The sequence below is a fragment of the Poecilia mexicana genome, unplaced genomic scaffold (genome assembly GCF_051168715.1).
Source record: "Poecilia mexicana isolate PSO_F unplaced genomic scaffold, ASM5116871v1 scaffold_8, whole genome shotgun sequence".
Taxonomy (NCBI): domain Eukaryota; kingdom Metazoa; phylum Chordata; class Actinopteri; order Cyprinodontiformes; family Poeciliidae; genus Poecilia; species Poecilia mexicana.
In genome coordinates this window covers 11,935,720-11,955,514 of record NW_028263377.1, presented here as the reverse complement: position 1 = coordinate 11,955,514, position 19,795 = coordinate 11,935,720, and the positions used below count along the sequence as shown (strand labels likewise).

Genomic DNA, 19,795 nt, shown 5'->3' with positions numbered 1-19,795 from the left:
GTGGTCAGTATCTGACAGATTGCAGCTTATTAATTAATCTCATGATTTAAGCTTTAAAAGTAACACTGAATTGCCAAACCTGAGGCTGGTCATCTCTCCCCTTTATCCTGTTTCTTCATAACAAATCTTTAAAAAAATGTAATTCTTCATTACGAACACTAGAGGGTACTGAAACTCCTAAAAAATCTAACTAAGCTTTCCTGTAAATGAAGGGTTTGCAACCGGAACTACATGCAGTTCTTCGGGGCATTTTAAAGTGGCTGTTAATACCAAAAGAGATAAAACTAAGTTGTTGTTTGTTTGTTTTTTACATAAAACTATTTTAAAAAGCTAATCTTATAGGGTTTCCTACTTTCATGTGATATCTGCACAGAGATTTCACAAAACACTAATTCCAAAAAGAAATGATTGTTTAGTTATTTTCTTTATTATTGTTACCACAAAACTACAAGCTTCTTTCATTTTTGTCCATGAAATTGAATGTTCTGTGTTGTTTGTGCCAGACAGACCTAAATGAATATTCACTGGGCCCGTTTTGGATTTGATGGAATAGAAAATTAGTATCATGTCCAACCAACAAATCTGCAGCAACTGTGTGATGCTCTCCTGTCAATATTTGTCCAAGTAATCTCAGGAATGTTTTTACCCTTTGAACTGAATCTGTGCTGCAAAGGAAGTAAGTTCTGTATATTCACTATTTTTATTACTTCGTCCATATTTGTCAACACAGATGTTTCAGATGTAAATATTGAGTTGCAGTTATCAAGTGCCACAATCAGAGGGCAGTAAATATTTAATCATCTCGGAATACACGTTCTAAGAGTCATAAAATAAAGGTAAACATATCCCTGGTAAAACTTTCAAAATAACCCCTAAATAGGTAGCGGGGTTCAAATAAAGCCAAAATAATAGTTTAAATGTGTTACCGGAGGTTTTTTCTTTTTTTTTTTTATGTTACGCAACGCCTGTAAGAACTGCTCATCAGCATGTTGAGTCCGAGGCGAAGTTAAAGACGCAAGAAAGGAAAAGCTGTCCGGGAAGCCGCGCCCAAACGAAGACAAAACTGTTGGTGATTGGGGATTTTTGCAATCTTAGGGCGGGACTACAATCCAAAGCTTCATTCTGATTGGCCAGAAAAGACGTCGTTCGTTAATATCTTCTTTTGATTGGTTGCCTCACAAGGCGATTAGGGCTTCACTTACAATGAACCGCAGCTGAGAAGAAGTAGAAATTACTACATTTTCTTGCTTGTACATCTTTGTGTTAAGTTCACCATTTTTTTCCTTGCACTTTGAGGATTGTCCAGCTTGAATAGTCATTTCTTTATCTAGTCTGACGGATAAATTGTCAGACACTGAAGTGTTTCTACCAGTGCTTTGAATAAGGAAATAATCTCTTGCTAACGTTATGTAGCTAATCTCATTTATCTGTCGGAAACTCAACTTTCAACTCGCAGTGTTACACAGCCCCACGGACAGGTAAGCGCAGCTGAACGTGTTTTCTTACTTCTCGCCCTCGTTCGCCTCCTCTCCGCACTGATAAAACTGACTTAAGTTAAATAAAAGCGTCTTGTACGGGGGAGATAAATCTGGGTTAGACTCTTCGCCATGTCAGTTCGGGGAGGAGAGAGCGGATTGTCGCTGGGGGAAGATCTGTTAATGATCACCTGATACTTTCTGGACAGGGAGATTATGAAATCGCGGCTTTTAACTTCCAACAGACTCGACCACCTGTTGACCCGGCTCGTTTTTGCAGGCATGACCGAGTACAAACTTGTGGTGGTCGGTGCTGGAGGTGTGGGGAAGAGCGCTCTCACCATCCAGCTGATCCAGAACCACTTCGTGGACGAATATGATCCCACCATCGAGGTGAGAACCCGACCGTCACACTGCGATCACCGCTCCAGGAAGCTGTATTTGCTCTAAATATCAGGGTGTGTTGGGGGTTATTCTGGTGTTAATGGTTGCATGACTTTTTAAAGGCCACTGCAGTCTGATCTGTCATGTTGGAGCTTATGTTGTTGGCACCAAAACTTAAGAGGACTGTGTGTAACATTAAAGTCCAAAAAAGAAATGTAAATTTGAGTAAAAGTAATTATGTAAAAGTAATTTATCTAATTTCAGCTTCATTTCAATGTCATGTAGCTTCCCACTCCCGATTTTTATAGATCATTAATCATGTAAGAACGATTTTATTCAGATTAATCACGGGCCTTTTTTGGGATTTGGTTAAAATTATACACTTGAGTAGAAACGTACAATAGCATTTTTATGTAACTACTCCTCCAGATTCTAATTTTACATCAATACATTGCTAATTTTTTTTTTGACGTTTAGATTTAAGCTAAAAATATAAGCGGATGGTAAATTTTGATAGTTATTTTGAATTGCTTACTGTGCAGATTGCACTGGAAATGTATCAAACTCATATTTCCTGGGTAATTCCTCGGACTTCTTTTTTGACACACCGCTGCTTGGAGCATAACATGCAGTTTTAAAATGGTTTTAGTTTTATTATGAGACATTAAATGTGCTCCTTTTGCTTCCACACTACTTCCACTGCCTTTTATTGTAACTAGAAGAAACTCCATAAGGCGTGTCTTATGAGCTGGAGACGAGCGTAAGTGCCGTCTTTCATCTAGCTGACGAGCAGTGCACAGCAGCATTTTAATTTGATTTCATTATGGAAAGTTACGATAGAATTTAGATTATGGGATAGTCTTAAGTAAAGGTGTCTATTTAACAAAGCATTGTTCACTTATTTCAAACTACTTGGTAGCAACATGCGAGTACATGAAACCATTCTGCTCGTTCATATAGCACCAAATTGCAATTGATCTCGTTTTTATATTTCAATATTGTTTTTAGATCAAGTAGATGTATAACAATGTAATTTAAAAACTCACATTCAGAGCGATAGACATGCTCTGCAACTTGATTCTACTTTCAGTACTCTACAGCTAAAGTCAAATGATTATTTAATGCCAATAATTGGTTGGTTATTTGTCTACTCTGCAATTGTCTGCTTAGCAGATGTGCTGCTCCCGGCTCACCATCTGTGAAAGTTTCAAAACCGCGATCCCTCAGTAAAAGGAATACTAGACGTGCACTTAGTTTCCACATTATGGCTGTTTGTTCTCGACCAGCACTGGAAATATGCGTCTTCTGTTTGCAAAACAAACTGCAGTAGCCGCCTTCTTTCAGCCAGCTGACCCAACAGTGTGCAGGAACGGGTGGGAGAGGGCGCTGTGGAGTTACCTTTTTCTGAAAGCTCAGTTTACCTCGACTGAACAGGCCCATACTGAATGTAGACAGTGTTTTTCTTAAGCAGAGACCGTAACTGTGAAATAGATGCAGAGGACATCACGCCTCATAGCGGAGGCATAATGAAGTCGAAGCTTTTTTTTTTTTTTTTTCCCCACACAGATTGGAACCAAATTTTAAATGTTTTCTCAGCTCTGCTGAAAAGAGAAAACTGTTCACATCTGGTAAATGAAATCCTGAAGCTTATATGGAAGATCTTATCGGTTTCATTTAGTGTCGCTCAGAGATATAAATCATTAACGTCCCGTTAGTGCATGATGAATAACTAAGATGCGACTTCAGCCGGTCTAATTGTTTGGATGATGACGTGTCTGTGACGCAGGACTCATACAGAAAACAGGTGGTGATCGACGGGGAGACGTGTCTGCTGGACATCCTGGACACTGCAGGTCAGGAGGAGTACAGCGCCATGAGGGACCAGTACATGAGGACTGGAGAGGGCTTCCTCTGTGTGTTTGCCATCAACAACACCAAGTCTTTTGATGACGTTCACCTTTACAGGTAGAGAATGATTTAAAAAAGAAAAACATCTCGAAATTCTGGATCTGCAGTAAATTGGTGCTGGAGAGACACTGTGTTGACTCAGAACAGTTTGAGTCACACTTTACTGTTTTTAGGACATCAGATTACTGCAGGACTCAACAGTTTAGCTATGAAGGCCATTTCCTGCTGAGCAGGAACTGTGCGCATTTATCTCAAGCGCACATGCTGAGTGCGGTTAAAATTTCTGTGACCGTTTGAATCAAGGCAGCTCCCGTAGCTTTGCTCATTTCAAGACGAACGGCTCTTTTAGAGTTTAGACCAGTGTTTCTCAACCCTGGTCCTCACCGCCCCCCTATCCTGCATGTTTTAGGTTTTTCCCTTCTGCCACACACCTGAATTGTATCTCTGGGTGATTAACAGGCTTCTGCAGTACTTGATGGTCATGCAATCATTTGAATCAGCTGTTCTGGAAAAGAGGCACATCTAAAACATGCAGAGCAGGGGGGCGGTGAGGACCAGAGTTGAGAAACACTGGTTTAGACTCTGCAGTTTATTCGTAAAAACATTTTTAAAAAATACGTGACTGACCCAGATAGGTGTCTGCGAACGAGGTCAGCCTCAATGTCTGAGGATTTGTTTTTTTTTTTTGTTTTTTTGTTTTGTCTTTTTACATGTCATCTCCTCAGAGAGCAGATCAACCGGGTGAAGGACAGCGACAGCGTTCCCATGGTGCTGGTGGGGAACAAGAGCGACCTGAGCTCCCGCACGGTGGAGACGAAGCATGCTCAGGAGCTGGCAGGGAGATATGGAGTGCCGTTCGTAGAGACGTCCGCCAAAACCAGACAGGTGTGTGGAAACGCCTGTGCTTCAACTCAACTAGACTAATGGAAAAGTTAATTTCGCTCAGCAGTTGAATTCAAAAAGTGGCACTTGGAAATTGAATAGGTTGATTGCACACAAAATGGTATTTTTAATAAGTTTTGTTTGTAATATGAGGATTAAGAGGTCTGACTTAATTTACTTGGTTTTTCTAATGCACTTTTTTCTTCCACTAAACCTTCCACTAATACCCTTGGCTGCAGCTCTCTATGAAGAGCAGCTTGTTAGCGATGGCCTTTTGTGGGTTAGCCTACTTGTGGAGAGTGTCCGCTAGAAAACCTTCAAGTCCATTTTTTTCCCACGATTTTAAAAACGGTAAACATGGCCTTCAGATTTCTTTATTAAAATGCTTTTATTTCTTAAGTAATGCGTCAAATTTCGAAGGAACCTAATTTTGGGTTACCTTTTAAAACTATAAAATTCTAAAAGTTTACCACCATTAAATACACTTTTTGAAAGCGATTGATTTCACCACCACTAACGCACGTACTAAGAAGTCGACGTAAACAAGACTTCTCCAGAAACCAAAATCTGAAAATGTTACCAAACAAATTATTGGGTAACTTTGGGTTCCTTCATGTGCAATCTACATGTTGTTTTTTTTTTTCTGTCTGGTCTTGCAGGGTGTGGAGGAAGCCTTCTATTCGCTGGTGCGGGAGATCAGAAAATACAAGGAGACCAACCGCAGCAACAAGAAGAGCAAGAAGAGCAATCAGAGACGCTGCATTATACTATAGCGCACACACACACACACACACATCCAGCCAGCATCCCTGAGAGCACTTGTATCATACTGCCCTTCCTCACTGTGGAGGCGTCGGTGAAGCAGACGGTGCAGAATCGATTTTCGTCGCTGCGACCGTCATTTCTTCAGTGTTCATCTGCTTAAGGAGGATTTCACTGTATGCTGTGCGTAACTGCACTTTGCACAATAACAATGGGTGAGGAGCTCAGGCTGCATTCGCATTAAATACTTTTGAGACTTTTTTTTTTTTTTATCAAATGTCAGTGTTTGACTTTGAAAGAGAACAAATACCTTCAGTATATTTTTCATAGGACATTTTGCTCGTCGCTTTAGTCGGGTTTTTCCACTCATTTCAGAACAGATGTCTGTTGCCTCTCAAACACAACTGCGATTTATTTTGTATGTCGGCAATATTAGTGTCCCAGCTTAACTTTATACATTTGTGTTCATTAGACATCAGGACAAGTTTGTGCCACTTTCGAAATTTACTCAGGAAAATGCTTCTGATCGGGCTCTGAGTAATCCGCATTACAGGCCTGCACACTCGCATCGTGTGCAACATTCTCAGTGTTGGTTACGTTTAAAATTCACTGCCTGCGCACACTTTGTTACAGCACTCTGTCACCTCATCGCCACAGCATGCGAGTTGTGAAAACATTCGTGTCGCGTTATTTGCACACTCATGCTGAAGCCAGTGTTTTATCAGTTTTCCGATCATGAGAGATGCTGGATGGTTAGTATATATAAAAAAACAAGTTTTTGATTGTATGTCACTAATAGTTTTCTATTTTTGTAGAACTACTTGATGCATCCCCCACTGTAATAAAAAAATATATATAAAATTACAATGCTGAATGCAAAGTAAATAAAGTCGCATCTTGAGTTGATGTCTTTAGAAACCTCTGCTGTTATCATTTCAATCTGTCATTGCATTGTGAACCAAAGTGCGTGCATATCTCTGGGAGATATTCATACACATGGTAATTGAGCAAGTGATTACCAGGGAAGCCATTAAATTGATAACTGCATTAGTAAAAATCATTTAGCAGATCAGCGGTTAACCAGCTTGAGGCAGAAGCGGTGCAGCAGTTTATTTTAGGAAGTTTTCCTGGTGTTATTTCACAATGTAATGTAGCCACTACCTTCAGTTATAAAAATGTGTACAGCAAACATAAAAGAACTTTTACAAATTGAAATAAGGGCTCTGTCTCTTTAAGAAACTCCTGCTCTTTCCAACATGTAACCGTCAGCACATAATCAGTGATGCTTTTCCATTATGCCATTTACAACCGTTCTGAGAAGTAGCTCACATAATGAGCCCCACCTGATGAGTGCTGCTGCCGCTAGTCTGGGGGGGGAAGGGGGGCTCAGCTTGGAGACTGCAGTTCCAAAGAGGATTTGGGTGGAAATCTTTGTGGGAGCAAGCATTTAAGCATCCCCAAATGGTTGCCATGGGAGATTCAAGGATTCCTCAAACATGCATGAAAGAATCAAAACACCATTTGTGTTTCTGATGAGGAAATACCATAACTCAAAAAGGAATTTTTACATAATATTGCCCTTTTAAGATGGTATTATTGCATAATACCATCAATTATTTTTGTCTGTACCAAAGCTAAACTAGGCTAAGGTTTTTGTCTGTCAGCCAACAGACAAACCAGAGGAAGAGCTGTGGTTTTGAGGTGTGAGAAAGAGCGACTTCTTTTACAGCCCTGAAGCAGTTCAGTCTGACGCCTCGCAATATCGAAAAGTTAAACATACAGCTCAGCATGCGGTTAATGCCATGTTAACCCAAACACCTGTTCAGTTACTGACCAGAAAATGACTCCACCTGACAAAATTAAATTTGATTTTATTTTACAAAAAGGCACTACAAATAAATGTATCTATAGAAAACATGAAAAAGTGTCAAAAAGGCATTTTTACAGTCAAAAACGACGCATACAAGTAGAGTCCAACTTCGGTATCCAACAGGACGAGGTTTTTGATCACCATCCGAATCGAGACACAAGCTTGCTCTGGTCATCCAGATCTTTCTGAACCTTCTTCCTCATGTAGAAGATCGGACAATCACGACTGCAGAACAGTGAGCAGAGAACAGCGTTAACATTTTAACAGCTAACAAAGCTGAAAGCTTCCGAGTTTAGATAAAAATGTGGATCAGGCGTTTCTTCTGTACCTGGTGCAGAGCACATCTTCGTGGAGCGAACCCTGGCAGCGCTGGCACTGAGTCCACAGACGGGAGAAACGCTCCTCCAACGCATTCAGGTGGAAGATCTAGTCCATTATAAAAAATAAAAGTCAAAAGGGAAAATTTAAAACTAAGAAAAATGCATTCTGTCAGTCACTTGGGTACCTCTTTTTGATAAAGTTCCGACTCTTTCTTTTTGCAGAAATCACACACAGCAGCTGGAAGGACAAAGATTAAATATAAAGCAACCTGAGAAGAACATATCGATTAAAATCAAATTAAAAAAAAAAAAAAAAAAAAGCACAGGAAGCAAAATCACACCATCAGTCTTGAGCACGGCTTTGCAGCCGATGCAGGTGCTTCTCTTCTGAGCGAACGCCATGAGGCCTCCGACCTTTGAGGTCAACACAGTCTTGCAGCGCGTGTGGTCGCCCTCTAAAAGGAGACACAAACACACAGAGGGAGCCCTTTACAGAGATTCCACAATCCATTTTACATTTGGTTCCAGTTCTGTCTGGTTTTTATTTCCGTTTTATTTTGGAGTTTTAAAATATTTTAAAGTTCCAGTGAAAATTAAAGTTTATTGGCCTTTGAGAGGGGGAACCTGCATTGTTATGACGTTATATGTTACCTGTAAACAGTCTCATAACAACAAGATTATCGTTTATCGCAATAAATCCTGGGACAACTTATCGTCCAGCGAAATGTGTTATCGTGGCATTAGTAACAAACAACGGAGAAAAGGTCGATGACACCGGTGAGTTCTCGTACTTAGCAGGACGCTCTCCGCCTTGGTCTCCCCCAGGATGGGCTCGAATATCCTCAGCAGCGGCTTGGACAGCTGCTGCTCCAGGTAGTACTGTGTGTCGATGGGAATATTGTTCTCCAGAACGTAGATTGGGTCCTGAGAATTAGGAATGACAGCAGAATTAAACGTCTGTTAAAGAGAAACAAACGACAGACCACATGTGTTTGCATACCTCTGACTTCATGTAAGCAGCTGCTCCCTTTGCAGCCTTGATGATGACGTAGGGGACTCTGTCTCCCAGGTTTGGGGCGCTGCCTGCATCCCTTTTCCTCATCCTGTAAAAAAAAAAAAAAAAAAACACACACACACACACCAACATGAACAAGGGAATTTCCTACAAAAACGTTTTCTTTTCTCTAAACCTTCACTGAAATGAGGAGTTATTAAATAACCCGACCTTTCGGCCAGCTCCACGTGTGCCTGCTTGCCAGCGTACTCCTGGGCTGTGCGCGTCAGCTCCTTAGTGATGACCAGCTGACTGATGTCAATGCGATTGCACAGCAGGTCTGAGATCACTTCTTTCGCATGATCCACCGCACCCTGAGGATCCCTGAAGGAAAACAACGCACAAAAATTCACATAAAGTGAAATTTCTTGTAGTTTTAATGCTTACAGAAACACATGGAGATCATTTATAATGCAGCAAGTAAAAGCAGACGGTACCTCTCAATGAGGATCTTTTGTAGACAAGTGTTAATAAGATTGGCCACTAGAGGGCAGTTGTCTCTGCGGACCGTCTCAATGCCTTTGCAGTCCATCTTGTCATGCGTGTCTGGACTGGAGGAGAAGTACAGGCCTGCATAGCGCTTCTTATTGATCAGCAGGTATGGGTAATACACCTGTGGAGATCGAAAAACACAGATGTTCGTTTTATTATATACATTTGAAGTGACCAAAAGGAAAAACTGAACACCGTTTCCCACTCTAAGGATTTACAGGAGATCAAACAGCTCATTATTCACAAGGTTTCTAATCATCTTTCATCCCCAAACCCCGTACATATCCAAAATACAACTTTACAGCACTATCAACGTGTGGAATTAAAAAAATAAAGTATACAAACCAAAGTTTAAAATAAATTTAGAGTAAATTGTGATATAGTAGTTAGTCTTTCAGTCAAACAAGAACTACAAAAAAGAAAAGACATTACTGATGGACAGACAGGTGACGGGTCAAAACATGGATAAACAGACACAAATAAGAATGACTGCCTGACTAGTTAACATATTTAAATAAAACTAGTGAAAAAGAGGGGGGGGGGGGAATCACTGGTTGGAGCAACTTTTTAAGAATTTCTTATATTTAAATGGATTAATCGTTTTATTCTCATCCAGATCTGGAAAATATTTACATCTCAGAATTTAGGTTACTTTGCAGGAACCATCTTCACAAAAGTAAGTGTAAAAAAAATATATTTTGTACATCTTATGGCATGCTGATAGTGTATCTTACTATCAGCATGTAAGATGCTGATAGAAGTCAACATCTTACATGCTGATAGTAAGAAACACTATCAGCATGCAAGTATGTCAGCATGCCTAACATGCTGACATACCATCAGCATGTTAGGTATGCCTTACAACAAGTATAACGTTGTTAAAGGATTAAAAAAAGCAATGCAAGTCGTTATTTAAGACATTTGTAAATGCAAAACACAGATTCTCAGGAAGTTTATCCTGTAGTTTACGCTTGGTTCTGACTTATCAATCAATCAATCAATCAAATTTTATTTGTATAGCACATTTCAGCAGCAAGGCATTTCAAAGTGCTTTACATAATTTTAAACAGTGAGAAAGAAAAAGAAAGTAATAAAAAGATAAAAAGAAAAGATAAAATCACAGCCTAACAGGACAAGGCCTCCAGCCTTGCAGCACCAGGCTCCGTCCGCCTGTTTCGCGAAAATTTTGCGCTAGGACTTTCGCTGTCCTACGCGGATTTTGTGCATTAATTGGTTACCTGTTAGTCTAGAATTTACAGGGTTAAACAGTGAGAAAGAAAAAGAAAGTAATAAAAAGATAATAAAATCACAGCCTAACAGGACAAGGCCTCCAGCCTTGCAGCACCAGGCTCCGTCCGCCTGTTTCGCAAAAATTTTGCGCTAGGACTTTCGCTGTCCTACGCGGATTTTGTGCATTAATTGGTTACCTGTTAGTCTAGAATTTACAGGGTTTTATATACGCGCAATGACTCCCAGTCACTCGCAAATACATAGAAGGCATCAATTGCCATAAGCAAGACTTACCAGTTGTTTGTATCAGAATTACACTGCTGACTTGATTGCACTCATATTAGCCTCATCTGTTCTTGCAAAGGACAAATGTTACCTTCTCAAACTCCAGCTTGATGGGTGGAGTGAAATGCGACGACACCCACTCAGCTGCTTCCCTCCCGATTTCCATGGCTTCTTTTACGGTTGTAACTCCGAGTTTGACCATGACGGAGTCTGTGTCTCCATAAACCACCTCAAGAGAGACAAAAAGCATTCTATTTTAAATAATCCAAAAAGGAATCCCTGAAAAACAAAGCAAGTTTTTTTGTTTTTCAGTAATAAAAACACAGAGCTGCGTCTCACCCTGGCGTCAGCTTGGTATCCGTTGGAGATTGTGTATTTGGACTCCACCAGCTGCTTGGTTTTCTCAATCATCTGTCTTCCAAAACCAGTTACACTCTGAAAGAGATGAAAGCAAATGTAAAAAAAAAAGGTAAACCTCTGACTTTAAGAGTGCATCATATCTCTCATTATTTAGCAAATAGAAATAATTTTGGTGAGGAGGAAAGCTGAAAGAGAAAATGTTTAGTGTGTTGTAACTACAGACAATGAGAGAAAAAAAACAGTCATCTTGTTTCATCTAAACATCTCCACCTGTTCTGTGGTTTCTTATCTTAACCCCGCATCTTACCGTTCCTGCTCCAACTTCACATCTGTGCACAACCAAAATATGGCAAAAACTGAGTGAAAAAACAAAACAGCTGATCCAGGCCAAAACTGAACTGGAAGCCTGCACCATGCCTATTCGCCTGGAGCCATTCGCCATCCGACTAACTGGAACAAGCAAGTGCTCACCTGTGAGATCTCCAAGCAGGGCAGTTTGCCCACCTGGGCCCCGGTGAAGCCGTACACAGAGTTGGCACTGATTTTCAGGGCTAGCTGTCGGCCGTCCAGCACCTGCTTCTTGAAAGGATCCGTTTCCTTCTTTAGTTCCGTTTTGGCCCTGTGGGGACAAATGTGGAATAAACTTCACAGCTAAAATACACAACTAAGTGATCTGCTATTATATAATATCTATGAGAAAAAAAAAACTGCAGGGATATGTTGCGTTAAATCGCATCATAGAGCATCCTCTCTTAGACTGGGTATGCTAAATATCAAATAGCTGCAGATTCATGTAAATATAGCATCTTAATTCAGCGCTTTTTTGATTTCAAAGTAGTTCAAACCTCTTTCGGGCAGACAGCAGGTTCTCCAGGATCTCTGGAAGAAGACCTTTTCTCACAGAGCTCTTCACAAACTGATCACCTGTGGGAGTCTTGATGAAGTCATCTGGTGACAATCTGCAAACATACAAACATACATAGCTACTAAAAACAAATCTCAGAAGACTTGGTCTGAAAATAGTAGTCATTTATGCCAATTTAATTGAAAACATTTGTGAAAAGATGCACTGTTGAGAGCTTTCTGAGTCATACATCTGATATTTGGTTTTTACAGGGTTTGATTTGCTGAATCAGATTTTTCTTTCAAAGTAAATAAGACATAAATAATATTCATTTTCTTACAGCTGCCCTGTATTAAGTAGTCCTTACATAATTATTTCAAAAGCAAAACAGTTGCCATAAAACATGCATTTGTTTTTACAAAAGTGTTTTTTTATAGCGATTGAAATTTTGTGCAAGAAGCCATCCTGTAATCTGCTTTAAATCTTAGACTCTTATAGCCTCAGTAAACTCCTGATTTGTCACAAGGTTGTAGAAAATAGTCTGTTTTTAAATAGTTTTAGGTTTTCCTCACACACTTCACTAATACTGAGAAGAACTATTTCAAAACTTCTTCCCTCAATAAGAGCGTCCACACTGCAGAGTGTTATGAGAGCAACCTGGTCCCACAAACGTCTTTTTGCAAACAGTCGATTTTTCCTTGAATTTCTTCCTTGTGGGTTGGTGACGTACAAACCCAGATTGAAAAAGGCTTACCCCAGTTTCTCAGCAGCGCCTTTCTGCAGCAAGGTGGTGTAGCACAGATTGTGAGCCATCATGATGGACGGATACAAGGAGGAAAAGTCCAGGGTGGCAATAGGAACGCTGTAATAGCTGCAAAAATAAAGAATGGTGGAAAATTTCACATCTGTACCCAACAGAGAGTAGGAGGAGACACACGGTAGCCAAAAGAACCTGTAGATGTACAGACCCTTTCTCTGGCTCAATGACCGTTGCTCCTGTGTAGTCTTCGCCCCCCTCGGTTTTCACAACAGGCATTACCAGATCCTGTTTCATAGCCTTAAAAAAGAGGATTCAGAAATCAATCCATGCATTCATTACTGCCAGCATCTCTCACTCTTTGAGTCACATTTAACAAAGTGGAAAAGCCAAGAAGGTTTTTGGATATTAATATTTGACAGTACCATCAAAACAATACAAAGTAACGCTGTGGCTCAGGACAGACCGAAATATCTTGCAGACCAATGATTTTTAAAGGTGGAAAACAAAAAAAAGCTCTCTCACAGTTTAAAACCATTTCTTGTTTCATTTTCCAACCAGAAAATGACCTACAACCCTGTTAGGGTGTGGCAGAGAAACAGCCTCTCTCTCTAATCTGACTCATTTGCAAGTCCACCTTAGTATCTGTCAAGGGGGGGGGAAAAAAGCACACATGAAGTAAATCCCGTGTGAGTTTCTTACCTGCCGCAGCAGCTGAGAGACGACTTTGATCTGCTGTCCTCTGGAGAGGAGGTAAGTGAGAGGCACTCCTGTCACTCTGGCCATCTCCATGTAGTTGATCACACACATCAGTTTCTGCAGCAGGCGCAGCGGGAGGTAGGCGTCCTTCAGGCAGTAGACCGCTAAACGGCGCCGTGTTTGTTCGTTTCCATTCTGATGTGGAAGGAAGAAGGTGGTGAAACCAAGCATGTGGTGAAAAACAGTCATGATGATTAAAAAGAAAAAAGAACAGCTCAAAAGCAGGGATACCTGCAGATCGGTGATGATTGAATGTTGCACATCCTCCTTCTGTTCTTGTAGGAAATGGAAACTCACAGCGTTCAGAGTGTAGGAGCGTAATTTGTAATCCCTTAGAAGAACCTGCAAGAAACACACCGATCTATAATCCTGGAAACATTTTTTACCTATTCAATAATTGTACATATTAAATGTACAAGTGACACGTAGAGTGCTGACCTGCAGCAGATCAAACTGAACTCGACCCTCCATGTTGATGGTCTTGTTCTCCCTGCGCCCCATCTGCTTACTCTGGAAGCTCAACTCTCGCAGAACTGATTTGATGCCCCGCATCCGACCCAAATATGGAAAATAATTCACCTGAAAGGATGTCATAAAAATTGAGAAAACTGATTGGATAGGGGTTTTTTTTTGTACTTTTCCAAAAATGTTGTCAATGTTAAAATTCAATGAAATTCAGTTTATTTGCACAGAACTAATTCACGATAAATGTGTCTGAGAGCATTTTACAAGATAAAGACTTTCTCCTCATTTTTAAAATCGAAATTACAGCTTCAAGAGGAAAATTCCCTGAGCTCAGAGGAATAAAGTAGAAATACAAAAACACTCTAGTCTCTTTTTCTATTTTTAACCAGATCTAAAAAAAAAAAAAAAAAAAAAAAAAAAAACTTGAAACAAATTCCAGTATGTGGGCATTTTAAGAGTGATTCTAGTTATATTGCAATGAAATCAAATTCTGTTTGATTGCCAATTTTCTATTTAAGAAAGCAAAACGTCTAGCAGAAGTTGGAACTGAATCAGAGTCTTTTAAACGTGGTTTTGTCTCACCTTCAAAGCAGCCGCTCTGTTGAGCAAGTAGGGAAAGTCAAAGTTCTGGATATTGTATCCAGTTATGATGTCTGGGTCTACAGTCCTCAAGAACTCCGCCCAGCTCTGCTCAGAAGAGAAATTAAAAAAAAAAAAAAAAAAAAAAAAAATTTATATTTTAAAATCAAATGAAAAAAAAAAATTATATATATATATATATATACACACACACACACACACACACACACACACACACACACACACAAATCTGCTGTGAGAGTTTCTTATTCTGCCTTCTAGAGGCAGATTTCTACCTGAAGGAGCTGTTTCTCCTGAGTGAAGCATAGTATCTGAGAGCCAACGATGCTAGCGCAGGACTGGAGGGTGAAAACTGTGCGAATGAACGGCTCAATTTCACCCTGCCTTTGGACCATAGAGGCTATCTGAATCACTGGATCTCTATCTGGTTCTGGAAAGATTCCTGGACAAAAGAAAAACAACAACATTTAAAACAAATCAGCATCAACAGGTCTTTGACTGGGCCTTTGTCTCATGTTCAAATAATGTGGAAGAAAAGCAAAGGACAAGAAATGACCTTTTCTTCCTGCACACTCTATGTCAAAGCTAAGCACCCTAAGCGGAGCGATCTTCTGCCACTCTCCTTCTGCAGGGTGACTTATGAAGTCTGTCCATCCGACATCAACCTCATACTGGCACAAAGAAACCTGCGAGAGAAGCACAAAAGGCGGAATAGGACAGCTGCTTTACAACGTTGACAATATAAAACAACAAAATAATGAAGAAAGGTGGGATCAAGAGAGCAGGTAGGTAAAAATACTTGTCTAATAAAAGCAATACTGACCTTTCCTAGAGTCTGAGAATCTGCGTCCGTTGAGCTCTTCTCTTCACGCACTCTGTACTTGCCTTTGGGAAGTTCAATCCAGCAGCATCCCACCACATCACTGTCCACCATGAACCTATGAGACACGAGCAGGCTTGTCAGACTGCACAAATGAAGCCTGCCAGGCTCTTTAGTCAGTGCGAGCTGGTTTTGTTCCACGTCAACCGCAATGTATTTCATTATGATGTGGGTGTTAATGTAAAATTGTGAAGAGAATTGGAAATTTCATAAACAAAATTGAAAAGTGTGAATTTGTATTAACTCCTCACATGTTTGCTTACTTGCTTTAATGAAACAAGTAAGGTAGATTAGATGGTGAGCATCTGAGAACAATGCTTTACAGGTTTTAACCGAGACTATAAACCTATTCTAAAACATTGATATGCTTTAATGCCTCTGTCACACTCATTTATTTATAAATACATTTTAGAAAAACATAAATCAATTATTTTCTCCCGCCTTACAATTATTGACAATTTTATAGACACAGTATCAATTGTCCTGATATTTTGGATTGTAGAAGATATAAAGTGTGAAGAAAATAGCCTTTAAAGGAGTTTATTATTAGTTATTTATTTATTCTTGTGATATAGAAACAATATATTTTTTAAGTAGAGTTTTTTAGTAAAAATACTATTAATTTAACACTCTTTTCTCTCTATTTTAACAAAACATACCTACCTGATTTCAAAATCTATGTTGGCCTCATAAGCCTGGTAGCTCTGGATGGGAAAAGGTCCAAACTTGAAGCCCTGTTCCAGCAGCCGCTTTGCAGGTGCGATGAGACGAGGCATCGCCATCGTTATCCGCAAGAAATCAAGGCTGCGTTGTCCGTGGTAACCATATATGCCTTTAGTTGAAAGAAAAGAGAAGCTTGGAATAAATTTTTTTTTTTATCAAATCACATTGCTAGAAAGCAACAAGCAAAATAAATACAACTCTGATGCAGGCTTTTATTCCAACATTGATTTATTCATTTACAGATTCCATATTTTTCCCCAACAGCCTGATCAGAAATCATGACAGCTGGTAAAGTCCTTTAAAAGCTCAATTTCTGTATACTTACTCTCTTTACGGCAGATGTCCACAGCAAGCACTGTGATGGAGATGTTGTCCTTATTGGAGCGCATGTCCTTAAGAACAACAGAGTTCAGCTCTCTTTTAAATTCCTCCAGGTAATTAGATGTGAACCCTCCAAAAAAAAGGAAGAGCAAAAAATTATAATGTAACATCAGTTACAGGATTTTGTACCAAATAGTGATAAACTATACAGAAGTTTGACAAGTCAGAAAACCAATGTTGCTTTTTCTGCCAGTTTAAGTATAGCAGAAGATCCACCTTATCGTATAAACCACAGCTAAAAGTCAAACACTCACCATTTGGTGCAGGAACATAGAAGTAAGGCGCAAAGCCATGAACATGACAGCACACACTGTTCCCACTATCTGTTACACCAAACATCCTAATGATGGGAACTTTTCCTTGTGACTGACCAGGCATCCCAGCTACAGAGCCACCTGCAGGAGGGGAAAAAAAAAAAACAACACACGTCGTTTTCTATCATCGTACATAACATAATCTGTCTCTTCTAGAGGTTTAGTAGAATTTTCTTGCATTATCCAGATGTACGTTATGTATCTACCCAGGTAATAGTCGAGATCAATCTGCTGGAACACCAATTTATCTGAAGATGGATCCAGTGAAGGGGCAGGAGGCCTTCTCCAACGAGGGTTTAGGTCTGCTGAGAAAAGGTCGCCTGACAGGACAGGAAGTTAAGTCGGCATTAAAATCTAAATTACATTAATTATGAAATTTTGACTAAAGTCACCCCAACACTCACCCACGGGAATGACATCATGTCCGGCCTGTCCCTCCATGTCTTCCACATCCATCTCTGCGTCATCAAACATTGACAATTCTTCCTCAAACTGGGATGGACTGTCCTCCCAGTCACCAGTCGCTTTACCTCGCTTGGCCTGGGATGCACCACCCATGAGAGGGCCACCGTTGCGTCGCTTGAAGTCCATAACTGCAAGCGATTTAATTCAAAATAAAAAAGTCAGAAAATTCAGAAGACAGAACATGCTTAATTAAGCACAGAAAAAAAAAACTGTATGAATGCTTTATTGTGTGCAGACTGAGAAAATATATATTATTGAAAATATTAAAATAATGCTGCAAACACATGCTGGTGATTAATAAAAAAAGGACAGATAATTACTGATGTTAATCTACAGATCCTTGGCTGGGGAAATTGTAGTAAACTTAATACACATTCATCAAACCCAACAGACATGCAAAGCGCGTTGCAATAATACTTATTCGTTTCAGATTAGGGATACAGTTGTAAGTCTAAAGACATAAAACATTATCCCAAGCTTTCATCATTTCACAAAGCACCCTTTAACAACATTCTTCTAAATTTTTAGAAGCTGGGGTGAATATTATACCAAGAAGCAATGGTATAAGCCAAAGAATATTTAGTTGCACATTCAACCAAATCTGACTGAGTCCAAGTTGTTTTCCAAAACTGTCAGTCCCCAAGTAAAGCTGTTAAGCACATATCCCAAGTGACATCCAAAAAGTCTCTTGGGTTATGTTTCGTTGCTCATACTCGAGAAGTATTGGCAATGTTATTGCAGCTAAAGTATTATCCCAAAGGGACTAACTGCACATGCAGGGCAGCATTTCAGACTGAGCACTATTTTCTATTGGACTCGCACATACAACACAAATAAAGTACTTGAAATTTTGAAAAAGTTCGCGGGTTGTGAATATTCTTTCAAGGCACATAATACACAAGGCACGTGATGAGCTTCACATAATGCACAAGGCACTTAATAGCAAGTTATCAATACGGTTACCAACTACTGGAGTCAAAACGCACTCGAGGATAAGCATTTAACATTTCAATGTTAAGTTAAGCATAGTGAGCACAATCATTTATCAGTGGGACATGTGGTTTTCGTCTCAAATCCGAGGGCAGCTTCTATCTTTACAACAAGCTACTAAAGCCAGCTAGCAAACGGCGGATATAAACATAAATATGGTCTCGCGCTAGGATGCCTCTAAACTACATGAAGGTTTATGCTCATATAAATCTACCAAAACCATTAACAACGACCGATGCGTTTCTAATGATGTTATAAATACCTGTAAAACTTGATCTTCCTCTACAAGCCCCTTCCGACAACAGCTCCCGCCACTCTTCTTCAATTTGTGGGGTTTCGCTGTCGAAAGCGCGGAAAAATTTCCGCGTAGTTAGTTACTAGGTGTAAAACTAAAGGAACGGACAATGACGTCACAAATATGGCGGAAGTCGGAGTAACTACATAGGCATCGCAGAGGAAGTCAAACTACACTTGTCCACACCTTGGACAAGAAAAAGACAGTGTCTTCTTGATTAATTCACGTGACACCCGACCTATATCCTTTTTAAAATGTTCAAAAATAACATTAAAATTTTTAGAATTAATGAATGAGTTTTGGCCTAATGTTTTTTTTTTATATCTGCATACTATAACTCAATTTTAACCATCAGACTTATCTCTCTTTTTTATATTAACATGTGATGACGTCTATCCTGGAGAAAAAATATTCATATTTAAAATCGCTTGGTCTGAGTCTTGAACAAATATTCTTTTTTATATTTTGTTTCTTTTCTTTTTTTAATTTATCTTGATTGTAACAATAAAACAAGGACTAAAACATTTTCAGAAAATCAAAATTATTGAATTATTTTCAATATTTTTCACAATTCTTAACTTACCTAATATCAGCCATTTTAAGCAACCATTATTTTAAGAAGACACAGCAAAGGTTTCTTCTTTTGGTCAGACTATCAAATGTTGATGATTTTCCATGCTTATGCATGTTATGTTTTGCAGTATTACCAGACTTGTGGACAAGTAGTTAACCTACACCAGGGTATTTTTACTTTAGCTCACATAACTTGCATCTGGTCCGCTTTTATTTCAGATGAGAAGCATTCCATCAGCTGTCATGTAGAGAGCAAATATCTAGGCCTGGGTTTGTTTTATACATCCCTCAATGTTTGTGGTGCATTAGTTATTTTCTGACTCATACACAGTGAGGTCAGAGGAGACAGAGCAGGATGAGGAAATGCTCTGACACATATGCAGATCTGGGCCAATTGACGTAGATAACAAGAAATAGAAAATCGAGCTGTGACAATTCAGACATGCATCAAATAACCCAGGATGCACTGCTCCATTCCTGTTATGATTTTTCTCTTTAGACACCTTTTGGTTTTTCTGAAACTGCCAAACTAAGACTTCTTACACCACCCATTAGTGATGTAAGACTGGAATAATGTGTAACTGAATAATGTGGTGTAAGAAAGGAAGTAGAATCTCCCTTTAGAATGGAAGATGTCCAATGTTCAGTTGTTTGTAAAATTGACCCTGTGTAGTTCCACTACATGCCTCCGTTGTCTCTGCTTTATTTTGAAAAGCTCACATGTTTG

General features: G+C 39.5%; 2 protein-coding genes across 3 annotated transcripts; one reads left to right on the top strand and one right to left on the bottom strand.

Annotated features, from left to right (window-relative positions):
• The first annotated feature begins 1,049 nt into the window (after window positions 1-1,049).
• On the top strand, window positions 1,050-6,329 carry LOC106931194 (GTPase KRas). 2 transcript variants are annotated; one of them, XM_015009171.2, is made up of 5 exons: window positions 1,050-1,478; window positions 1,721-1,868; window positions 3,646-3,824; window positions 4,493-4,652; window positions 5,309-6,329. In XM_015009171.2, exons 2-5 carry the CDS (start codon window positions 1,758-1,760, stop codon window positions 5,420-5,422), a joined length of 564 nt encoding a protein of 187 aa, XP_014864657.1. In that variant the 5' UTR covers window positions 1,050-1,478; window positions 1,721-1,757; the 3' UTR covers window positions 5,423-6,329. The 2 variants fall into 2 exon arrangements, with proteins under 2 accessions (XP_014864657.1, XP_014864656.1); XM_015009170.2 differs by having other exon boundaries at window positions 1,162-1,478; window positions 1,756-1,868.
• Window positions 6,330-7,265: 936 nt separating this feature from the next.
• pold1 (polymerase (DNA directed), delta 1, catalytic subunit) lies at window positions 7,266-18,615 on the bottom strand. Its single transcript, XM_015009182.2, has 27 exons — window positions 18,463-18,615; window positions 17,150-17,338; window positions 16,952-17,065; window positions 16,686-16,826; window positions 16,376-16,501; window positions 15,991-16,159; window positions 15,271-15,385; window positions 15,004-15,133; window positions 14,723-14,889; window positions 14,430-14,534; window positions 13,821-13,961; window positions 13,614-13,724; window positions 13,326-13,517; window positions 12,835-12,923; window positions 12,621-12,737; window positions 11,868-11,981; window positions 11,494-11,641; window positions 11,002-11,097; window positions 10,754-10,891; window positions 9,093-9,268; window positions 8,827-8,979; window positions 8,602-8,704; window positions 8,393-8,525; window positions 7,943-8,056; window positions 7,787-7,839; window positions 7,610-7,707; window positions 7,266-7,506 (listed from the first exon to the last, which is right to left on the bottom strand). The coding sequence occupies exons 2-27, from the start codon at window positions 17,334-17,336 to the stop codon at window positions 7,419-7,421; spliced, it is 3,318 nt and encodes a 1,105-aa protein (XP_014864668.2). The 5' UTR covers window positions 17,337-17,338; window positions 18,463-18,615; the 3' UTR covers window positions 7,266-7,418.
• Window positions 18,616-19,795: the final 1,180 nt, after the last annotated feature.

Bases quoted from the DNA above. Each gene is read 5' to 3' on its own strand.
- LOC106931194 (XM_015009171.2), top strand. From the start codon at position 1,758: ATGACCGAGTACAAACTTGTGGTGGTCGGTGCTGGAGGTGTGGGGAAG. The intron at 1,869-3,645 runs GTGAGAACCCGA...TCTGTGACGCAG, and splicing joins AATATGATCCCACCATCGAG to GACTCATACAGAAAACAGGT. The intron at 3,825-4,492 runs GTAGAGAATGAT...TCATCTCCTCAG, and splicing joins GATGACGTTCACCTTTACAG to AGAGCAGATCAACCGGGTGA.
- pold1 (XM_015009182.2), bottom strand. From the start codon at position 17,336: ATGGACTTCAAGCGACGCAACGGTGGCCCTCTCATGGGTGGTGCATCC. The intron at 14,890-15,003 runs GTCATTTCTTGT...TCTTTTGTCCAG, and splicing joins AGAGTGTGCAGGAAGAAAAG to GAATCTTTCCAGAACCAGAT. The intron at 7,840-7,942 runs GTGTGATTTTGC...TTGTCCTTCCAG, and splicing joins AGCCGTGCTCAAGACTGATG to CTGCTGTGTGTGATTTCTGC.